The sequence below is a fragment of the Chiloscyllium punctatum genome, chromosome 41 (assembly GCF_047496795.1).
Source record: "Chiloscyllium punctatum isolate Juve2018m chromosome 41, sChiPun1.3, whole genome shotgun sequence".
Taxonomy (NCBI): domain Eukaryota; kingdom Metazoa; phylum Chordata; class Chondrichthyes; order Orectolobiformes; family Hemiscylliidae; genus Chiloscyllium; species Chiloscyllium punctatum.
This window is the reverse complement of record NC_092779.1, coordinates 30288343-30311067: the sequence shown is the minus strand read 5'-3', so window position 1 is coordinate 30311067 and position 22725 is coordinate 30288343. Positions and strand designations below refer to the sequence as shown.

General features: G+C 40.3%; 1 protein-coding gene across 15 annotated transcripts in view; it reads left to right on the top strand.

The window, feature by feature from the left end:
- Positions 1 to 22725, top strand: part of LOC140464970 (catenin delta-2-like) — a 1239301-nt gene that overhangs the window by 974534 nt on the left and 242042 nt on the right. For 14 of the 15 annotated variants that reach the window (XM_072560655.1, XM_072560657.1, XM_072560654.1 and 11 more), the window contains one exon: positions 16367 to 16486. The exons of the other annotated variant lie outside the window; for it this stretch is intronic. In XM_072560655.1, coding sequence (XP_072416756.1) covers positions 16367 to 16486 — 120 coding nt within the window. The remainder of the gene's footprint in view (positions 1 to 16366; positions 16487 to 22725) is intronic. 15 annotated transcript variants of the gene reach the window in all.

The window sequence follows — 22725 nt, the reverse complement described above, 5'->3', positions numbered from 1 at the left end:
GATCTGGTCATCCTCATATATTACAGTTATAATTGTGCAAAATCGATATCAAACTAAATCACTGAAAACTGTTAAATTGGAGATTCACAAAATCAGTACACTCTGAATTGATGTCCAACAATGCAAAGCTTCATGCTGCAGTGGTGTTTAAATATACAACATTTGATGTACATAAAAATGAGTAGGTAACACCTTTATCACCAGATAAAGGACATTATTTTTAAAACCATTGCATGACACTATCGCCTCATGACGTTAAAATCTCAAAACTTTTCTGAAAAGATAACACTCGTAAAATTTTAAAACAAGCATGCATTTATATAGTGCCTTTTGTGACCTCAGGTTGCCCCAGTCTGTTTTACAGATAATTAAGGAGTTTTTGAAGTATAGAGACGATTTGAATTTCGGAAATAACACAAACTTTCCAAAAGGCTATGTGCTAGTGATCAGATTATCGGTTCAGGGTCACCAAAACAGAAGTTGCTGGAAAAGCTCAGCAGGTCTGGCAGCATCTGTGAAGAGAAATCAGAGTTAACGTTTTGGTTCCGGTGACCCTTCCTCAGAACCAACCTCAGTTCTGAACAAGGGTCACCAGATCCGAAACGTTAACTCTGATTTCTCTTAACAGATGCTGCCAGACCTAGAACATAGAACAGTCCAGCACAAAACACGCCCTTCAGTCCACGATGTTGTGCCGATCATTGATCCTCATGTAAGGTAAACCTAATGTACGAACCCTCAAATTTCTGTGACCATATGCATGTCCAGCAGTCTCTTAAATATCCCCAATGACCTCGCTTCCACAACTGCTGCTGGCAACGCATTCCATGCTCTCACAACTCTCTGTGTAAAGAACCCGCCTCTGACATCCCCTCTATACTTTCCGCCAAACAGCTTAAAACTATAACAATTTCTGCCCTGGGAAAATGTCTCTGGCTATCAACTCTATCTATGCCTCTCATTATCTTGTACACCTCCATTAGGTCCCCTCTCTTCATTCTTTTTTCCAATGAAAAAAGTCTGAGCTCAGTCAACCTCTCTTCGTAAGATAAGCCCTCCATTCCAGGCAACATCCTGGTAAACCTCCTCTGAACCTTCTCCAAAGCATCCACATCTTTCCTATAAAAGGGCAACCAGAACTGGGCACAGTATTCCAAGTGCAGTTTAAACAAAGTTTTATAGAGCTGCAACAAGATCTCACGGCTTTCAAACTCAGTCCCCCTGTTAATGAAAGCTAAAACACCATATGCTTTCTTAACAACCCTGTCCACTTGGGTGGCAGTTTTAAGGGATCTATGTACCTGCACACCAAGATCCCGCTGTTCCTCCACACTGCCAAGAATCCTGTCTTTCATCCTGTACTGAACTTTCAAGTTCGACCTTCCAAAATGCATCACTTCGCATTTATCCAGGTTGAACTCCATCTGCCCCCTCTCAGCCCATCTCTGTATTCTGTCAATGTCACACTGCAGCTTACAACAGTCCTCTATACTGTCAACGACACCTCCAACCTTTGTGTCATCTGCAAACTTGCTGACCCATCCTTGCTAGCCTGCTGAGCATTTCCAGCAACTTCTCTTTTTGTTTCTGACTTACAGCGTTCACAGTTCTTTTGGTTTTTACCTGTTCACAATGTTGCTTGAGGGATAAATATTGACCTAGAAATCTGGGAAAACATACCTGCTGTTCATAAAATGCATGCTAACTGTTCTTATACCCCTATCTGAGATGGAATTTCAATTTAACATTTCATCCTAAAGGTGGCTTCTCCGACTGTTCAACACTACTTCAGTATTGCACTGGAATGTCAACCCAGAGTATGTGCTCAGAATTTTAGAGTGTGACTTGAACCCATGACCTTCTGAATAAGATGTGAGAGGGCTACCAACTAATCTATTACTGATATGTAATAGCATATAATTGAGCAATTTCAAAGTAGCAAATGACTTTGTATAAAACTCAAATGGCAAAGCATTCCAACCATCTATGTATAATGGCCACTGGTTCAAACTGTCACAGCAAAATTGCATCCACTGTCATTTAATTACTGTGGATAAGACATATTGCCTTCACTGAGATCAGTTCAGACCCACAGCAATTTTATTCTTTGTTAAGAACTTGCAAGTGAAAGAATTATTACTATCTGGTTAAGATGGCATCATACAGTGGCTTCAAACTCTACTATGGGATAAGCCTCATCTGGTGAAATTAAAGAAGCATCTAGTATTTCCAATGCTGATTTAGTTTCATCTGCAAAAGAAGATTAAAAACATACTTGATTACTGGCTGTTATAAATATTTTTGTTTCATAATGTCCTGTCAACACAACTGTGCATTATGTGGGACAATCTCACATAAATGTTGATGAACTGAGTCTAATTTATTCTTTATAATCAAGTAATGGCGTCCTCTACTACTAATCAAGTGAGTGATTGCGCTAGCAAGTTGCATAGGTTTCTACTCTGGGCAATGTGTCTCAGGAACAAACATTCCAAGGTTTGTGTGTGGACACAGAGTCTTCTACAACAGTTACTATTGTAGCATATCTGCAAATTTCAGACTTACCTGTGAAAGCCCTTCAAGTATCAGTACAATTGCAGTAACCCTTTATCCCAACTATCCAATAAAAAACAGTAGTTACAATCAGGTGAAGGAGGGCAGGTGAATTAGCTCCCTTCTCCTCTCAGTTGGCCATGACGAAGATTTTATGCTTTATTTTTAAAGAGGCTAGAACTCTTTTTGATAAAATTGGTATTACAAATGATGTTGTCTCTGTGAGGAGCCAGTTACAATTCAATGAAAAGAGCAATTTTGTTATCTGCTAACCCCGAGAAGAGATAACAAAGATGTGATGTCAAGCATACATTCTCAAAAGTGCAACATTAAAAAGAGATAGTGCCCAGTACAAAAGGAAGATGAAAGAAAGATGGAGTTTGAAGTCCTTAATGTGTCCTTGAGGCAGAAATTTTAAACTTGAGATCACAGTTGTTTAATTCATATTTTGTATCCTCAACATTTTTGGATATTTCAGTTGTTCTTTGATTTCTTGGTGTCCTGATGTTTCTTTTGATCAGTTCTGGCACTGGGCATTTTTCTTGAGAGGCCAGGGTATCATTTTCTCCAACTGGTTACAGTTGCAGTCAAAAATCTGTCTCCCTGCTCTGCTTAAAAGCATTTCCTTGAAACAGAAACTGGTTTGTGAACTTCTCTCTCTGAGGTTATTGTTTACAAGTGGAATCATTGCAGGTTATGTCTTTCATTTCTAGTTGGCGGAAATTATTATAAAGGTATAAATCAAAACAGGAGACAAGGGTTCCTTCTTTCATGACTGGGTTAAAAAGATTCAGTTCCTTTTGATAAAATGTTAATTTTGTTTCAGGTTGTCTTTATTTATTTCACTTTGGTCAGCCTTTAGTCATGTGATTGCTGTGGCCATTTTAAATTAGTTTTTATTCCTTTCTGTGTACATGACACTGTTCTGAAGATGAGAATGGAAGTTCTGTATGACATCTTGGCGTATATTTATTCCAAAACCAGCATCGCCAGCAAAAAGATTCTTACATAGCAATTTGTGGGGCCTTTCTGTGTACAGATAAGCTGCCGTGTTTGCAACAACTTCAAATTCTGTATTTATTTTATTCTGAACTACTTTGGACAGTCCAGTGATCATGAAAATTACTACACATACACATACGCAAGACTTTTTTTTTCTAATAGGAATTGACTTTCAACTGTATAACTGCAATTCATTTACATCAAGCCCTTAACAGCCAACAGCAGAAAAAGGCTTTTATCACATTTGGTCTGGTTTGAATTTGGACTAACCACTCTTCTGCCACTTCACCCTCCTACAGCTGCTCTGCTACAGTGCTGATCTGCAGTGCTTTAGCGACAGCATTCTCATCTCAGAGTTGTTGTGGGTTCAAGTGCACTCCAGAAACTCAGCTGTAAATCAAGTCTGATACTCTACTGTTTATGTATCTACTAGGGTGTTAACCATGCTATAACCATGCTTTCTCTTCCTTTTTGTCGTTCATCTTGTCAGGTATTATTCCTTTCATTCTTGTTTCATTTGTATCTTTCATTTTTCTTTCACCTTTTCCTTTTCTTCCTGTATTTCTCCCTTGCTTTCCTCCTTCTTCATTTAATCTTTTATCTCTTTCTCTACCATGTTCCCAATAAACCTGTAGTTTTTAATGTATTAACTCCAGGGTGGACACGTTTGTAACTTGTAAAGAAAAGAGAGTGTGCCATAAGTGAAAGACCTCTGGAGCACTCAGCCCCTCCTCCTGGACAAGAAGGTGCATCAGGCTCCTTATGCAAAGATTGAGCTGAATTCAGTCTGCCATCTCATATAATAATTTCCATCAAGTTTCCATTTAACGAAATGCAGCACTCCAGCACTGTCAAATTAAGGTCTGGTTAGAATTGCTTATGCAAATAATTCTTAAAAATTAGAAACCCTCTAAAGCAAGAGGGTTAAGTGGGTGGCAAGGTGGCTTGGTGGTTAGCACTGCTGCCTCACAGCACCAGGGACCCGGGTTCGATTCCAGCCTCTGTGTGGAGTTTGCACATTCTCCCCGTGTCTGCGTGGGTTTCCTCCGGGTGCTCTGGTTTCCTCCCACAGTCCAAAAATGTGCAGGTTAGGTGAATTGGCCATGCTAAATTGCTCGTAGTGTTAGATGAAGGGGTAAATGTAGGGAAATGGGTCTGGGTGGGTTGTTCTTCAGCGGGTCGGTGTAGACTTGTTGGGCCGGAGGGCCTGTAATCTAATCTAATCTAATCAACCTTGAATTAATCAGAGGGCTTTCTTATTTTCTAATATAGATTCTATTTCATCTATCCAGTAATCAAAACAGCTTTTTTTAAAACCACGAGGTCTTCCCAGTTTAAGTACACCTTCAATACAGCTGCAACCAATTTAAACTAGACTCAGGCTACAATTATGGTACTTTTGTGGGTTCACACTTATTTCAAACAGAGAGACTGTAGTGATTGGAACCAGCTTGAATACAAGGTTCTTGATTGGTTTTTGTTAACCTGTGTCAATCAGAAAGCTTCGTTGACCAATACAACCAGGAAATTTAGAATCTCTTCCATTTAGGGAACTGACAAAAAAATAGCCAGGAGATTAGAATCTCCTCAGTTGAGAAATGACTCCAAGCTTGCTGGCTATAGCCAGTGACTGTGCACTAACAAATAGTGTGACTAGGTGACAAGAACTGACCTCTGCACAGTTACTTCAGATATCAAGAGGAAAGTTCAGATTAAATAATACTGTTACAGATGGTGAAACTTCACAGAGGTACTCTTATGAAACACAACAGTATCTTATTATGGAGAGATGCGATCCAAATTTTTAAAGGATTATGTGAATTCATAAAAATATATCTTGCACAAAGTACAAAGTTAAGGAAAAGACAATGGATACAACAGCAACAGGGAACAGCTGGAATTGCACAGTCTGAGAATATGTAGAGAGAGATCAGGTGGCCTAGTTGTGAGCAGAGTGAGAGTGTTGCATTTTTGAAATCAGTGAGAGAAAATTTGACGTGTCTGAACAGCAACAGTCCTTGTTGTCTCGTTTCTCTGTCTTTCCAAGTCTGCTCAGCAAACTGTGTGAGCTATAAACCTACCAAAAGTCATCTTTTATTCCTTGGAGGGAGTTCCAAAAAAGGATTTTCTTAGAATCTACTCTGCCAACTAAAGCAAAGGAAATTCAACCAACTATAACTGTACAGGTTTCTTGGACATTAGAATTCACTGACAAGCTAAAATATGTGGCTGTGCAAGTGAAGAAAGATCTTAGAAAGGATGAGATGAGGATTCTCTTGTATTCAGTGGAAATTATTGATGAGGTAGGATCTGCCATCTACTCGGAGCCAAGTGTGGCGCTGTTTAAATTTGTACACGCAATCTAAAAGGTTGAGGAAAGTGACATGGTGAAATGTTTTATTTAGTTTTAAAGAATAGCCAAATAAATGTAGTGCTCTATAGAAAACCTGACACTGCTCATGCAGACGTCTGAGTAGCAAAGCTCATGAAGTTTAAACTTTCAGAGGTGTCTTCTTCAGGTTATGAGATGGGGAAAAATAGGTTATCCTTCTGCTTATGTGTTTGTCCCTTAGATTTACTGGCAGAAATTTCATAGTGGTTAGCACTGCTGTCTCACAGCAGCAGAGTCCGAGGTTCGATTCCAGCCTCAGGTGACTGACTGTGTGGAGTTTGCACATTCTCCCCGTGTCTGCGTGGGTTTCCTCCGGGTGCTCCGGTTTTCTCCCACAGTCCAAAGATGTGCAGGTCAGGTGAATTGGCCATGCTAAATTGCCCGTAGTGTCAGGTGAATTAGTCAGAGGGAAATGGGTCTGGGTGGGTTACTGTTCGGAGGGTCGGTGTGGACTGGTTGGGCCGAAGGGCCTGTTTCCACACTGTAGGGGAATCTGATATAATACATATTTGTTTTATTTTGATTTAACAAAATAGTCTGTCATTGAAACCTGAGAATGCATTGCTGCAGATTTTGTCTTAACAATAAATCAAAAGTTTATTTGGGCAGAATGGTGGCTTGGTGGTTAGCACTGCTGCCTCACAGCGCCAGAGACCCAGGTTCGATTCCAGCCTCGGAGGACTGTCTGTCTGGAGTTTGCACATTCTCCCCATGTCTGTGTGGGTTTCCTCCCACAATCCAGAGATGTGCAGGTTTAGATTAGATTACCTACAGTGTGGAAACAGGCCCTTCGGCCCAACTAGTCCACGCCGACCCTCCGAAGACTAACCCACCCAGACCCATTTCCCTCTGACTAATGTACCTAACACTACAGGCAATTTAGCATGGCCAATTCACCTGACCTGCACATCTTTGGATTGTGGGAGGAAACCGAAGCACCTGAAGGAAACCCACGCAGACACAGGGAGAATGTGCAAACTCCACACAGACAGTTGCCTGAGGCTGGAATTGAACCTGGGACCCTGGTGCTGTGAGGCAGCAGTGCTAACCACTGAGCCACCATGCCGCCCAACAGGTTATGTGAATTGGCTATGCAAAATTGCCCGTAGTGTTCAGGGATGTGTGTGTTGGGTGCATTAGTCGAGGAAATGTAGAGTTATAGGATAGGGGAATGAGTCTGGGTAGGTTACTGTTAAGAGGGTTGGTGTGGACTTGTTAGGCAGAAGGGCCTATTTCCATACTGTCGGGATTCTATGGTTTATTAACCAAAAATTGAAGATAAAACAGAATATTCCAATCTATTTACATCATAGTAATTGTCATAGTCCCAGAGGACCTTAGATCTGAGGAAGGGTCACCGGACCCAAAACGTTAACTTTGCTTTCTCTTCACAAATGCTGCCAGACATACTGAGTTTTTCCAGAAACCTCTTTTTTCGTTGTTGACCTTAGGGCTGCTCTCTCATTAGAGAGAGTTGACTGGTGATGAACTTAACCTAATGATTGCCATGCCTCAGGTGAGAGGTGGGGTCAAGAAGGTGGAACCTTTAGGGTGACCTCAGCCATGTGGGATTTGAACCTGTGCTGTTGGCATCACTCTGCACTGCAAATTCACATCCAAACTGTTCCCTTAATGAACATATAACACAAATTTAAAGATTTTAAAACCCACAGTAAAAGTACAATACATTAATCCCAAAACACTCCTTTACATATCCCAACAAACTGCCTTGTACCGTACCCAAAAGTATCCATTGTAAAGTATTGACATCAGAGAATCCCTTTCTCTGACACCTCAATGTGTTTGATTTAACTGCAACTTCAGCTCCGAGTCACGAAAATCTGACAGCCTTTCCCTGGAGCTTTCATAAATCTAAGATTAAATGTTATCAGCTTTGAATAATTTCAGACTTTTATCCAAACCCTGGGACTATCATTAAACCCTTATCCCAACGTAACCTCATGTTAACAAATCAAACTATCTTCTCTGTTTCTCAGGAGCACCATTTTATACATCCGTCTTCATCCAAGGATTTCTGCAGAACTGCCAAAAATTGAAACTATTAGTGTTTCCCCAAACCCTAAAACAAAAATAGGTCCAGAAATTTGATGCACAATTGTGTGATCATAAACATCACTAATGTCGACAAAAAAAAATTCTGGAGGATACGTCTCACAAACTGTTCCGGAAAAAAACTCACCATGGCCATAGAAATAATTAAGAGAATTGTTAAATTGTACAGACACATAGACAATTTGATTGGTCATTAATTGAAAATGCAAAAGTCTAAAAAGTAATGATATTAGAAGCGTGTAGAAATCACACAGTCTACATCACAGCCTCCTTTGCAGCAAGTTGGGTCAGTTTTGTCCTGATCACTGGAAATCATTGCTTAAATCCATAGAATTTATTGGTGGACACCCAAGTCATGCAAGCAAATGACCTTGACTGAGTACAGGGCAAACAAGGCTGCACCTATGACTACAGCTGTGAGGCCAAGTAGAAACAGCAAATTGGGGAAGTGAACAAAATCCCTGAGAGTTATACAGAGTTTGTATCAAAATGAAAAGTTAGTCCCTACTCCTAAAGAGAAGCAGTAAACCCATTGTCATTAAGATACAGGGACCACACAGCCCTTTTGTTGGGTAAACGCGTGACTTTCTAACGCAGTACATTACAACCTGATGTTGTAGTGAACTGTACTGGCGGAGAATATTAAACCCGTACTTTTGTATTCAGCGTACCTGGCATGTAGCCTAATGTCTAGGCTGGTAAATGTGGAGATTCTGCAAAGTTTGCTACAGGCTCAAGCAACTTCTCGGAAATAATTTGCCAGATGGAAAAGTGATGCAAGCAAGCACCTCAAATAGACAAAGACTTTTCCCTGGGGTCGGGGAGTCCAGAACTAGAGGGCAGAGGTTTAGGGTGAGCAGGGAAAGATATAAAAGGGAACTTTTTCACACAGAGGGTGGGACGTGTATGGAATGAGCTGCCAGAAGAAGTGGTGGAGGCTGATACAATTGCAACATTTAAGAGGCATTTGGATGGGCATATGACTAGGAAGGGTTTGGAGGGATATGGGCCGGGTGCTAGTAGGTGGGACTAGATTGGGTTGGGATATCTGATTGGCATGGACGGGTTGGACTGAAGGGTCTGTTTCCATGCTGTACATCTCTATGATTCTAAATGCGATCAAGGAAACAGAGTGATCATAGTAAAGACTTTTGGCTATTTTCTCTTCCTATATAGTGATCTGGTCAATAGCTAAAAAAGTTTCATTGTCCGGTACCAAATTAGCAGCACAGACAGGTGACTCAGCCAAGCAAGTTTAAGCACTTTACTGGCCACATCATTCACAAGGATGTGGTGCAGATTTCTGAGTGGTGTCACACATAATTGATTGTGGGAAAGCTCCAGCCTGCAGTAAAACCTGTGCCCCTAATAGAGTCATAGAGTTGTACACCATGGAAACAGACCCTTCAGTCCAACTGAATTAATTTAGTGCCATTTGCCAGCATTTGGCCCATAACCCTCTCAACCCTCCCTATTCATGTACCCATCCAGATGCCTTTTTAATGTTGTAATTGTACCAGCCTCCACCACTTCCTCTGGCAGATCATTCCAAATGTGCACCACACTCTGTGTGAAAAAGTTGCTCATTAGGTCCTTTTTAAATGGATTAGCAACTATGATTCAGTTGAATCAATTCCTGTGCAAAATGTTCCAGAACATTATGAGTCGTGTAGGTATAATGTTGCTAAATTCCTCAGCCTGCTGCCAATTGTCAAACATGATTTTGGGACAGTAACATGAAACCTTTGACAATGGTATCATGAGTTATCTCCCATGACTGGGACAAGTGACAAGGATTTCTCTTGTTTGCTACCTGGGATTCATCCAACAAATCTACTGGTTTTAGTCTCCTTGAATTAGTTTATTGGCAAGAGATAAATGGTCATTTGAAATTAATCGATGAACTTTGCTTGAAGAAAAAAGGAAAAATCTAGAAGTTCATGGTTTGGGAGCAACTCACTACGTCTGTTATATGGCCCAAAGTAGCCTTATAATTTCACAACTAGCAATTATATGGGCAAATAATCAGACCAGAACTCAAACATTTCCACCAGGGGTAATGTATTAGTCCTACTACTTTTACAGAACAAACCACTGAAGACCCGATTCAGTGGCATGTAAAGAGTAACCAAGAAAATTACTGATGTGAATGATTTGATTGATAAAGATTGTTAAAGAATCAGTTGTGTCATATCAACATACTGAAACAATACCACAGCTTCGAAGGTGGGCAAATAAGTTTGCTCAGGTCTGTCAGATAGTAGGAACAGTGGACGACAAAAGGGATATTGTAGAAGTGGCAGAGGGAGGCCTGGACAATTCCCAAATTGAACTCCCCTGCTATTCATTCAAACTAGGACCAAGCCATAAGATGTCATATTGCAGCACAGATCTCTAGTAGAACGTTAAAGCATCTAGATGACATCACAACACGTGACACTGTCGTATTAAAGGTCTTTTTACTCTCTACATTCAGTTAATAATCAGCCTACTGTTCAGATTGTTAGTCAGCCAGTCAACTATATATGTAATAAAGCAGCAATGTAACTAATTATATAATTCAGACTGTATATGTAAGGCTGAGATGTCACAGAGTGCGCAGTTAGTTGTTAATGAACTGTCAGATACCTAACTTATAACAACATTTTTATACAATACAGAACAGGACCTTCGGCCCACAAAGCCTGCACTGATTCCTAATTCTTACTTAGACCTGCTGCTTAGTGCCCAGGTATTTATTCTTGTGATTGTATATGAATAAAGGACAATTTATAAATGCTCTCAATGTGCTGTGTCTGTATCTGTTATAGCAGCAATTGAAATGATATTTTAAACCAATGTGAGGCCAATATTTAGTGGAAAGTCAGTGAAGAAGTTGGAAAGACTTTGTACAAGAAGATCCTTCACAGCCCAACCAGTTCAGCTGATAGATAATGGTGCACTTAACCTCAAGATCACCCCGTTTAAAATCCCACATTAGATGATGAAATTTTTCTTCAATATTTTATTCAAAATAATTTTCTTTCTTCATTTTTTTTTACCAGAAAGTCTCCTTAAATTATATGTCACAATTAATTTTCGACATTGGAAGTTGGGAATCTTATTTCTGAGTATTCATCATCATGTTCTGATCATTTATCTTTGTCCAAACTATTGGCAATGTTTAACAGATTGAATAATTGATGAATGAAGACAGACTAGGCACAAGAATGTGCTATTGGCGACTGAAACACAAAATAGTTAATTTGAACTTTATTATTAGTTTTTGTTGTGTCAACCTTTTTGTTTAGATGCACGTGTTGATATCTGATTAAAATCCCTACAGTGTGGAAACAGGCCCTTCAGCCCAACAAGTCCACACTGACTCTCTGAAGAGTAACCCACCCAGTCTTATTCACCTACTCACTACTAATGCACCTATCACTATGGACAATTTAGCATGGCCAATTCACCTGGCCTGCATGTCTTTGGACTGTGGGAGGAAACCCACGCAGACACGGGGAGAATGTGCAAACTCCACACAGATAATCGCCCGAGATTGGAATCAAACCCAGGTCCCTGGCAATGCGAGGCAGCAGGGCTAGCCACTGACACTGACAAAGATATTGTATCTGCATACGTGCAGGAAAGATATCCTCTGGTATTTCAATGCAAATCAGTACAGCCATATTTTAACTAGCACTGTTACCTGTAATTCTGTCCTTTGCACTATCCAAGTTTCAGATGCAAAATGTTTCTTTCTCTCAATTGTCTATTTGTATTCTACTGTAGTGAATATTGCGTGGAAATTGTCAGTGATGACAGGTCATTCAACTGCAGAATGCACTACATGCTGAGCTGCAAAACCTTCATATGAAGTCCATACATTGCATATTTTCCATCAAAACTTGGCTGCTTTTTTCCCTTTCACTGTCTTCATTTGTTACACTCCACAATATATATTTCAAATGGTTTTGTGGATCATGCCTCAGGATAATATTCAGTCTTTATCAATTTGTATCTCAGCTCACCCTGAGGGCCATGGAGGAGTCATCTTTTGAATGAGATATAAAATAAGGTTACTTCCCTTTCTGTCAGGTGGACATAAAAAGTCCTGCAACTTAGTTGTAAAGAAGAGCAATTTCCCCTCCATTCCAGATCAAAATTCATCCCTCAACTAGCATCTCCAAACTCCAGATCATTTGGTCATGCTATATTGCTGTTTGTGAAACCTTCCTGTGCATTAATTGGCTGCCACATTTACTATCTTACAACATTATGTGTGACCTCAGGACCATACTAAGATGCTTTATAAAATCAAAAGTCATACGACACCAGATTGTAGTCCAACAGGTTTATTTGAAATCACAAGCTTTCAGAGCGCTGCCTCTTCATCAGGTGAAGTGACGAAGGAGCAGCATTCTGAAAGCTTGTGATTTCAAATAAACCTGTTAGACTATAACCTGGTGCCATGTGACTTCTGACTTTGTCCACCCCAGTCCAACACCAGCACCTCGATATCAAAGACACTTTACAACCAACTTCACCTTTAAAATGTGCCACTGACACTGACAAAGATATTGTAACAGCGCTAGTTAAAATATGGCTGTACTGATTTGCATTGCAATACCAGAGGATATCTTTCCTGCACGTATGCAGATACAATATCTTTGTCAGTGTCAGTGGCACATTTCAAAGGTGAAGTTGGTTGTAAAGTGTCTTTGATATCGAGGTGCTGGTGTTGGACTGGGGTGGACAAAGTCAGAAGTCACATGGCACCAGGTTATAGTCTAATAGTTTATTTGAAATCACAAGCTTTCAGAATGCTGCTCCTTTGTCACTTCACCTGATGAAGAGGCAGCGCTCTGAAAGCTTGTGATTTCAAATAAACCTGTTGGACTACAGTCTGGTGTCGTATGACTTCTAATTTTGTAAAGCATCTTGGTATGGTCCTGAGGTCACACACGATGCTGCACAAATGCAAGTCTTTTTTTTCCAACATTAATCCTCAGAATCATTCTTCACATTCCTTTTAAATCCTATTTATGGGATATCTTAATCTTACAATAAGTAACTGGATGAGATAACTGTTATATGAGAGGATCAAACTAAAGGAATTACAGGCAAATGATTGCATAAAATAGAATTCAACAAGGAAATATTTATTTTTAAAGTTAATCTCAGATTAGTGGATCGGCAATGTACAGTCCTTACTGTTCTCTTTTACCCTCTTACTTTTACTGGCCTTACCATTTTCAACATGACGTCAGAGCAGGTGCCAACCTTTACTCGTGGCATCGGCCAATGGCACTCTTAACATTTGGATCTTCCTCTGAGTTTCCTATCCAACTAGTGTAGAGATATCTGCCAGTAGTTTGGCAGTGTGACACAGTGTCAAGGAGACTGAGAGGCAATATATTGAGATGTGTGGGACAACTTGTTGCATAGTGCCATTTTGCTCCATACAGTTTGCACCACACTACTGCATGCTAGGTTGTTTATGAGTGCCACTTTGTGGAAATGTTGTACTCAATGAAGTTCAACTGTTTTGTGTGACATTTTTACGACAAATTATTCAGTAAGCAATCATAAATAAGAAAGGACACATTTTATTTAATGTGGTGCCTTTTTCACTCTCTAAATGTTCCGGGGCAATGATTTATTTTTAGAATCTCATTGCTGTTGTTCATAGTTAGATGCAACCATTTTCCCACCATAAAATTGAACGAAAAGTTATTAGGTAGAATCTGATGTTACTGGATGGACGAATGCTGAGTAGGAAATTAGCTTAGTAGTACCTTTGGGCATTTTACAATGTTAAAGATGATCTGTAAATGAAATCCATTGCATGTGATATTTTCCGCTACCATTTCTATCTGTATTACTGAGCACCAATTGCTTCTTGCACAGCTGTGTCCAGTGTTCCTTGGAGATGTATAATGATTTGGAATATTGGATTGTGATCTATGCCAAACAAATCACTAGGCACATCTCAGCCAAGCATTTTTTTTCTTTGGCCAGAAGCAACAGAATGCATTATTTCCTTGGTGCCACCAGGCAGCTAATGTAGAAGAAATCAATTCATCACCAAATACTTGATTCTAGCCTGGAGTTCCATTCTGAGACCAGTACCACTGAGTCAAACATTTCCTGGACCCTCAAATCTGACCTGGGAAACTGGCCCAGATGTTGGGAATATTTGTTCCAGGGTGGCACAGTTCACTTGGTATTGGCTGGTGGTTTCCAGGACTAGGGCAGTAGAGACTGGGTGTCAATTGGGTGGTAGGCCTGCATCCATGCTATGTGTTGCATTTTTTTAAAAAAGGCAACCATCCTTCAGCCCTCAGGTCATCTACACACCCACTCCATGTTCCAACTATATCAACCCATATTCTCCATGCCAAGTCAAGTCTCTGTGTCAAGCCCCATTATCCTTTGTAGTCTTCATGCTAACTGTTTGCCCTCTACCCAAGCTCTGTAGACATTCTTTAGGCCTTATGCCAACTTTATGTCAACTTCTATCAGCCCATACACCCATCCACTACCTATTTCCTTTCTATCTATAATTATTCAACCCATTTCAACCATGAGCTGATCTCAATGCTAATGTGGAAATTAAATCAAATAAACTGGAACTGTCAACTTCATTATATTGAAGAAAGACATCACATTATAAATTCTGCTTATTTCAATTACAGCTGTTAATCAAACTGTGAAATGACAGGCATCTGACTGTAATAATGAATGGTTGTGAAACCAGTCATGTAGCATTAATCCAGTAATGGTAACCTCAGGCATATGTCAACAGACAGAGTGAAATAGCAAGTGATGATTTGTTTTAACTCCAGATGTTTTGTTTTTCCCCAAAGATTTAAATAGCAGTACCTTTAAATTCCTTGACAGCTTGGCAGCTCCTTTGGTTAGTTGCCTTTGACAGTTCCTATTGATTCTTTTGACAGTTGTTTTCAGTGTTCCAGTGACATTCAAAGTCCATGAGTTTATACATATTTCATGCACAGTCCAGCCTACTTTTATTAATTCCAAAGAGCATACCTGACCTCCTACAAAAGTGTTCAGGACCAGATTCAGACAGTGTACACTGGCTGGATCCAAGTGGATCTCCAAAGTTCAGACTGGTTCCTGCCAATTCTAATTGATGCACACTGAGATCAACATAATCACGATATTAGAGGCTGCTGCTGATTTTAATGGGCAGGTTTCTCCTCACAATGCGCACGCACAGAATACGATCCACCTCCATGAGAATACTAGCTGCCATGCTGTAATGCATTCTTCTCAATTATTGATTGTATTAGCCATATTTGTGATAATTAAGAAGTTGTTTGTCCAAGTGAAAATCCAGGCCAGTAAAGTGCAATGGATAGCTAGTCCAGGCAGTTAGTGGAAGAATGCATTCTACATGAGGAGGCTCCAATACAAGCTACAATACATGGGGACAAGTGAGCCATAAGCTGTAGTGTTGCATCATTGTAAACTTGATCAAGGAGAATTGATGCATTCGCTGCTTTGAACAAAACCTCTTTCAGAATTTGTTAGAAAAACTGACATGTGAAATCTTTCAGAGTGCCTAACCAGATGAATATTAGCCACTTTACTTCTCTGCAGTGGTGTGTTAGTGCAGCAATAGTTAAGGTTGCACTGGCGAATGTGTTTATAAGGGTCATCAGTGTTTTCTAGAAGAATAACTTTAGCAAAGGATATCTCGGTTCTGTTACAAATCTTACGCCTCTAGCCATTTCTGTGTCACCTTTTTTATTATAGATTTGTATACCCTTGTTTACAATGTAAACTGATTATGTAAAATAACATTGCAATGGTACCCTACTTATCTTCCACCCACTCCCTGCTCCCCAGTAACTGGTACACCTAAAACTGACTGGCATTGCAAGTGATAATGCCAATTGGAATTAGTGTGGCATTGAAAGATTTTGTTATGAATGTGGGCATTATAATTAAAACTGAAAATGTGTAAATAAGAGTAGATTATAGGGGACAGATTTCTATATGTGCCCCTAACCCAATTACTTTACTGGGTTGCTCGCAGTTAAAGAGATGCAGCCACTTAAATATAAGTGGTTGCATTGAGGACCAAAAATTGTAATAACCTTCAAAATGCCATAAATTATCTCAAATATATTAGAGCTTTACTGAAGGTGTTTTTTGGGGGGATTCAAATTCTAGCATGCAATACTTAGGGGCTGGCACAATCAACATGGATTCAGGAAACAGAGGGTGGGCTACCAATGGAATGGTGCAGTACTCAAACGCCCTGCTTGATAACTGATGACGTGAAGGTGCTGCTATATGACTTGGGTGTGAGGAGGGTTGCTCTGTTTGCCACTCCAGAGTTCAGCAAAGCAGCATGCCCTGCAGAAAGTGGCGGTCAGGCTCAACCTTGCGCGCAGCACCTGATACAACTGGGAACAGATGTGGGAGAAGATGGCACACCTTAAGGAAGCTGCCAAGGTAAGCCTACCCAACAGTTCCATTTACCCAGTTAATGGCCCTATTTGTATTCTGCAAACTGTCGCCAGATAACCTGATGCAAGTTTCCTGCTCACCCTTGTCAAGCCCTTACCATAACCTTGTAGTGCTTTCATTGCTGACTGCATGTCTGTGCGTGAACATTTACAGCTGCAACTTACAATTGAAAGCCTTGGCATGCTCACAATTCCAAAGAGTGAAAGCATTATAATTAACTGTAGTTGTATTGTATATATTTACTCAACACCACTTGTTATAGGTGACAGATGCAGCACATCTTATCGTCTATATGCTCTAACCACAAAACTTGCTTGATTAACTGGTAGTTAACAGAAATAAATTGAAGAAAAATTCAAATTCCAATCCATTGGTTTCTATCCCAGACTGCTACTCTGGGATAGAAAAGCTAGAAACATCTGTCCACAAACTAATGGCTGAAACTGTCCAAATATACTTTATTCATATTCACACTCATATAGGCTAACAAATTAACAACTGAGCAATCGGTTGAAAAAAATGCTTCTTGGAAACCATTGGCCAGAATTTAGCCACCAAGCTGAGTAGCTCACATTGGGAAATATCCTAGCTTGATAGAGGCACCAGTTTAAAGTGGTACAGCGTGTCCAGGAGGTAGGAGCAGAGTCCAATCAGAGGTGGCCATTGGAGTGTGTGAGAGCTAATGTGAGCTGGTCCAAAGACCTGTCTCGTTACTCTGGGACTTCATCTCAGTTGGTTTAGAAGCTGTTAGGTCCTCCACCCACTCCCATTCTTCCAGTCGAACTCATGCCTCCTGCTCACTCTCCATGCCTCATGTTTGCTCTATACCAACTCGTGTCCCTTCATGCCAACATTTACCTTAGTGTTACTTCCATAGCTGCTCAAGCAATATTGATCATGGAGGATCTCAGAATCCATTTGGCATTTTTTTGGAAAAATTCTAACAATCCAAGGGAGCTTCTCACTCATTCACACTCCATACTGAAAACAAAAACAATTATGAGACCATTCAAAGATTTTAAGTTCTCTTGAGTGCTCAGTTTGATATAAAAACAACACATTTCTATTAAGTAGTCACATCAAACACAGCTGATCCTTGAATAGCTTGTTTAAAAAGGCATTGAAAATGTGAATGGGTTAAGGATGAATGCAGCACTAATTTCAAATGATCTTGCAGAGTACAGGTTTCCCATGCGTGTGATGGAAGTACCCCTGCTCCAATATGTCTGTCAGAAAGGGGGACACGCATCTGAGTTGGCCAAACCAGTGACAATCCAGCCTAGTTTTTAATATTATGTAATTTTCAGCCACTGTAATTCAGACAAGAAAGGATAGCAACCTCTCCCTCTAAATAATGTATGTTTACAAGTGCCTAGAGATACAGCTCAAGATGTTTAGGGGGTGTCAGAATTGATGAGTAAATAAAAATATCACAGAAAGAAATGATATAACTGCAGGAAGAAAAAGTGAGAGCATCAGATGAGAGTTAGCAACAGTATTTCAAGAGGAACAGTTACAGTTACTATCAAACATCAACAGATGTGAGTCAGACTTTTCTGCCAATTTGTGCTAATGAGGACAGGAATGGCGACTGAATTAAAATAACAATCATTGATGCTGCTGGTCTTTCTGAGAGAATGTAAATGCCAAAGCCTTCCAGTGCATATCTGGGACCTAAGGTAGCACATGGCACAGGGAGCTGGAGTACTGGTACTGCAAGGGAGGGAAGGAATGTCATCTTCCAGAAGAGTAGCAGGAGGAGACTACCCAACAGGGGCACCTTTCTTTTCTGCATAACCTCCACCTGCTTCCAAATCAGCCTTCTCTCTTACCTCACTCCTCCCCAGTGAGTCAACCCCAGAACCTCACCTTTCCCAAAATCCATGCCTGTCTGAAAACCATGTTATGCAGAGTGCAGCAGAGAGCCACTGAGACCAAAGTACTTATAGAGTCACACAGCACGGAAACAGACCCTTCGGTCCACCCAGTTCATGCCGAGTATAATCCCAAACTAAACTAGTCTCACCTGTCTGCTTGTGGTCCATATTCATCCAAACCTTTCCTATTCATATATCCATCCAAATGTCTTTGACTCATTGTAATTGTACCTGCATCCATCATTTCTTCAGGAAGATCATTCCTCACACAAACCACTCTCTATGTAAAACATGTGCCTCTTATGTCTTCTTTAAATCTCTCGCCTCTCACCTTTAAAATGTTCCCCCAATCATGAAATTGCCCATCTTAGGGAAAAAGACAACTACCAACATCTCCATCTGTACCTCTCAATATTATAAGAGAACATTGCAGGGCATGACCATACTGTGCAAGTCACTGGACCTATTGCCCTCTAAGTACAAAATGCCTTGTCAGTTGTGATCTTAATATCTCCAGTCAAGAAGGATTCAGTCATCAGCATGATGCACCAGTGTGCACTGAGCTGAGATGCCACAGATGTCCAATAAAGAGACAGGTAATCATGACCAGCTTTCCATTGAGTTTCACACTCCTTCAATATTTGTTTTCAGTCATGATCAAGTCTCTTTGCCTCTGCCTGTAGATCTTCTGCTCTGTGTTCTGTCTCCCCCTATCCTTTGTATCCCTCGTCTCTCTGGATCCTGATTCCATCCTGACATTCTCTTTTTTGTGCAGGCTATGCTTGCCTCAGTAGCCCCAATTCAATGGCCTCAATTTTAGAGTGGGCAATCCCTTTTTCTAGCTGCACCCCCCCTGATGCCCAGATAGAATCCATTGTCCTAATGTCCATGAAAGGGCAAGCAACGCCAAAGGTTTGATAACCTAAACAAGCGAAGTTCATAATGCTGGATCCTCCCTGAGTTGCAATTACTGCTGTAACTTTAACTTCAAAGGTAAAAGCCTGTGAAATGGTGAAGCATGTTTCTTTACCTTTTCTGAATCCTTCCCAACTTCATAACTTTGTCCCACAACATAGTCCTCATCTCCCTTTAGCTGGTTTGATTCTCCACCTCCACCCTGCTCTCTCCGTCAGGAAATGGCCTTTGACTGGACCTATTCTGAGATCCACACTCTCCCCACCCTCTGGAATATCAAAGAGGATGGAATCCGAGGCAGGACTTCTAGCCGTGTGATGTGAGGCCATTTACTTTTATTGGCCAACCCACTCGTGTTCCAGCCTGATAAGGGCCAGGTAAATCTGGACCTTGTTGTCCTTGGGGTTATGCAATGAACTCAATGTCTGTAGCTACCAGACAATCTTCTTCCTCTTGTGTTTCCTCATCAATGTTCCGCACAAGCTCTGTCTCAAGTATTAAGATCTTTCTGATTTTCAGGGGACATGGACCTAGTAGAGGGGAGCATAATGGGAGAGATTTAATCATTTGGGATGTGTCTGCACAGACACAGTCGAGTAGGTAAATCAGTATAACTGCTTTGCTGCAGGATATTGTTGATTCATACACCACTGGGCTGTAGGTGCAACCTCAGCTGGACAAGAAAGGGAGGGAGCTCTTTTAGGTTCACTAGATGTGTATCCTTATCAGTCACTGATGGCTCCAGCAGTTGTCACCACTAATTTAAGTGAGATGAGGGGACCGAGTATAACACATCCAAGTTTGCTGACGATACAAAGTTTGGTAGAAACATCAGTGGTGAGAAGGATGCAAAGAAGCTGCATAGGGATATAGCCAGATTGAGTGAATGGTTAAAAGAAAGCAAGCTAGAAATGTAAAAACAGATAGCAAGAGTTTCTATAGTTTCTCAATGTATAGAGCACCAACATTTACTTTGCTTACTGTTTCCTTTTTGGATACCAATAGAATCCTTTGCTATCTGTTTTCACATTTCTAGGGAATGGATAACTTGTTGTCAAGCATAGATATTAAGGGATATGGGCCTAAGGCAGGTAATATAGAAATAAGCAACAGATCAGCCATGAGATCTTTGGTAGAACAAGATTGAAAGGCTGAATAGCTTCCTCCAGTTCCTTTGTTCCTATGGCCTAGCCGAATTGCCACTGGACTCATAATAAAGAGACCCAGGTTAGGTTATGGGCACTTGAGTTTGAATCCTGCTGTTGCAAATGATGGAATTTAAACTGAATAAAAATCTAGAAATAAGGGTTCAGTGATGCCCATGAAGCCATTAATGATTGTCAGAAAGACCTATCCGGTTCACTAATGTCCTTTACAGAACATATTATATCTGTACTCATTCCGGCCTACATTTGACCCACAGCAATATGGTTGACTCCTGACAGCTATCTTGGCAATTAGGATTGAGCAGTAAATGCTGGTCTAGTTAGCAAAACACACATCCTGTGAATAAAGAAGAACATTAACCGAGAACTTGAAGTCACAATCCTAGAATAAGTGATCGGCCATTTATCGCTGAGACTTGACTGAAAGGATTGGGAATTTGCAATTCTCTGTTCCAGGGAGCTAGGATTTCCAGTCATTGAATATATTCAAATTAGCTTGCAAAAGTTTAGGTCGTGAGAGAATTAGAGAGTTGGGAATGGTAGGGCAAGCTGGAGTTAAGTAGAAAATCAGCCATGTTATTGTTGAATGTCAGAGCAGGTTCAAGGGTTCGAATAACCTAGTCCAGCTCCTCTGTCATAAGCGTTTAGGTATCTGGAAACTAATAGACAGTTAAGAATAGAACCAGGTGGGTGCAGTTCCACCTTGCATGACACCTTTGTAAATAGGCTGGCTTTCTGTAAAGTGAAATTTATCTTTCTTTCTAAGTATGTAGACAGGAGGCCTGTCAAAATCTGCCTCTGCATCTGATGACATAAACTGTAACACTAAAGCCCTCAACTCATGACTTCGGAAACAGTTCCAATTATAGCCTTTCTGTTATGCATTTGTCTCAGTTCTGTCCTTGTTGCCAACTCACAACAGAAGGAAAATGTCAGTCCAACACATTCCCCCCTAGAAGTGGAAATCATATGTTACACATAACTTCTTTCTTCATTGTTGCTTGAGAAAAGAAATTATTTAAAATTCTTTACATTTTATGGTGAAGTAGGCAGGAGACTTTTACTTGTCTCCATTCAACCTAAAGGACCTTGTAAATTCACCAGTTTAGACCATAAAATACAAGCACACATTGCTACTAAAGCGTGTGGCACAAGATTAGTCTAATCACTCAAGTCCATCATTATGTATTTGCAAGGAATATTTGGACAACTAAATGAGTTATAGTAGATAAATGTCAAATACTTAATCGGCTGTGGCCAATTATCTTTGCCAAGAATTTATGTGATGCCAAATAATTGTTTAATAAAGGCTACTGTGGATTTTATTTTATTCCATCATGTGCTTCTTAGTCAAAGCCTTTTTAGATATTAAGTGTGTATGTTAACATATTCATTTTGGATTAGCTTTGAACTGCCATAGAGAAGCACTTGAATATTTCAATATGTTTGCCTGAAAGAAAATGACCTAAAGATTGCCAAGATGGATTTGTTATTCTTCTGTTCAGTATCACTTCAAATATAAACTTCTGCTTTCTAAAGAAAAAGACATATTTAGTTTTAAAGTCAAGCATTTATACTGTTCCTTGCATCACCTCAGGATATACTGAAGCACTCTACAGTTGATGAAACAGTTTATGCTGAAGAGTAGTCCATGTTGTAGAGAAACACAGCTGTCAATTTGTGTAGAGTAGGGCTCCAGAAACAGTAATACAATGATGGCAAGAGAATCTATTTTATTGATGAGATTTGAAGGATAAATATTGGTCAGGAAACTGGGTGGAAACCCCTGCTCTTTGTGGAATAATGCTATGGGATACTGTGCCCAACTGAAAAGGAAAACAACGTTTCATTGAATTTGAAAGACGCCACATTCCCAATCCCCTCATGCCTCACCCCCTCTATCACCGAAGAAATAGTGGGTGACCTTGTCCCAGATTGCAAAGGATGGGGTGCAAAAGGGCACAAGCTTCCTATCATTGCCTTCCAAATTCATTTAAGCACATGTCCATTCTCTCTAAGATTGGGAAATCTTTGAAGTTAATCAATGACTTGGAACAGAAGTACCGTAGTTGAAACAAACCTCTAAGACAGCATGAAACGTACTTTTAACACATTGAATAATCTGAACTGAATGTTGAACATACACTTCTGATTACTTTTTCTGTGTGCAAAGAAGTTGTTCATTTAGTGCGATCTCATAGTCCCTGCTCACATTATTCCTCCTATTGACTAAAGCACCAGAAGATATATTTTCTTCTCAGCTGGC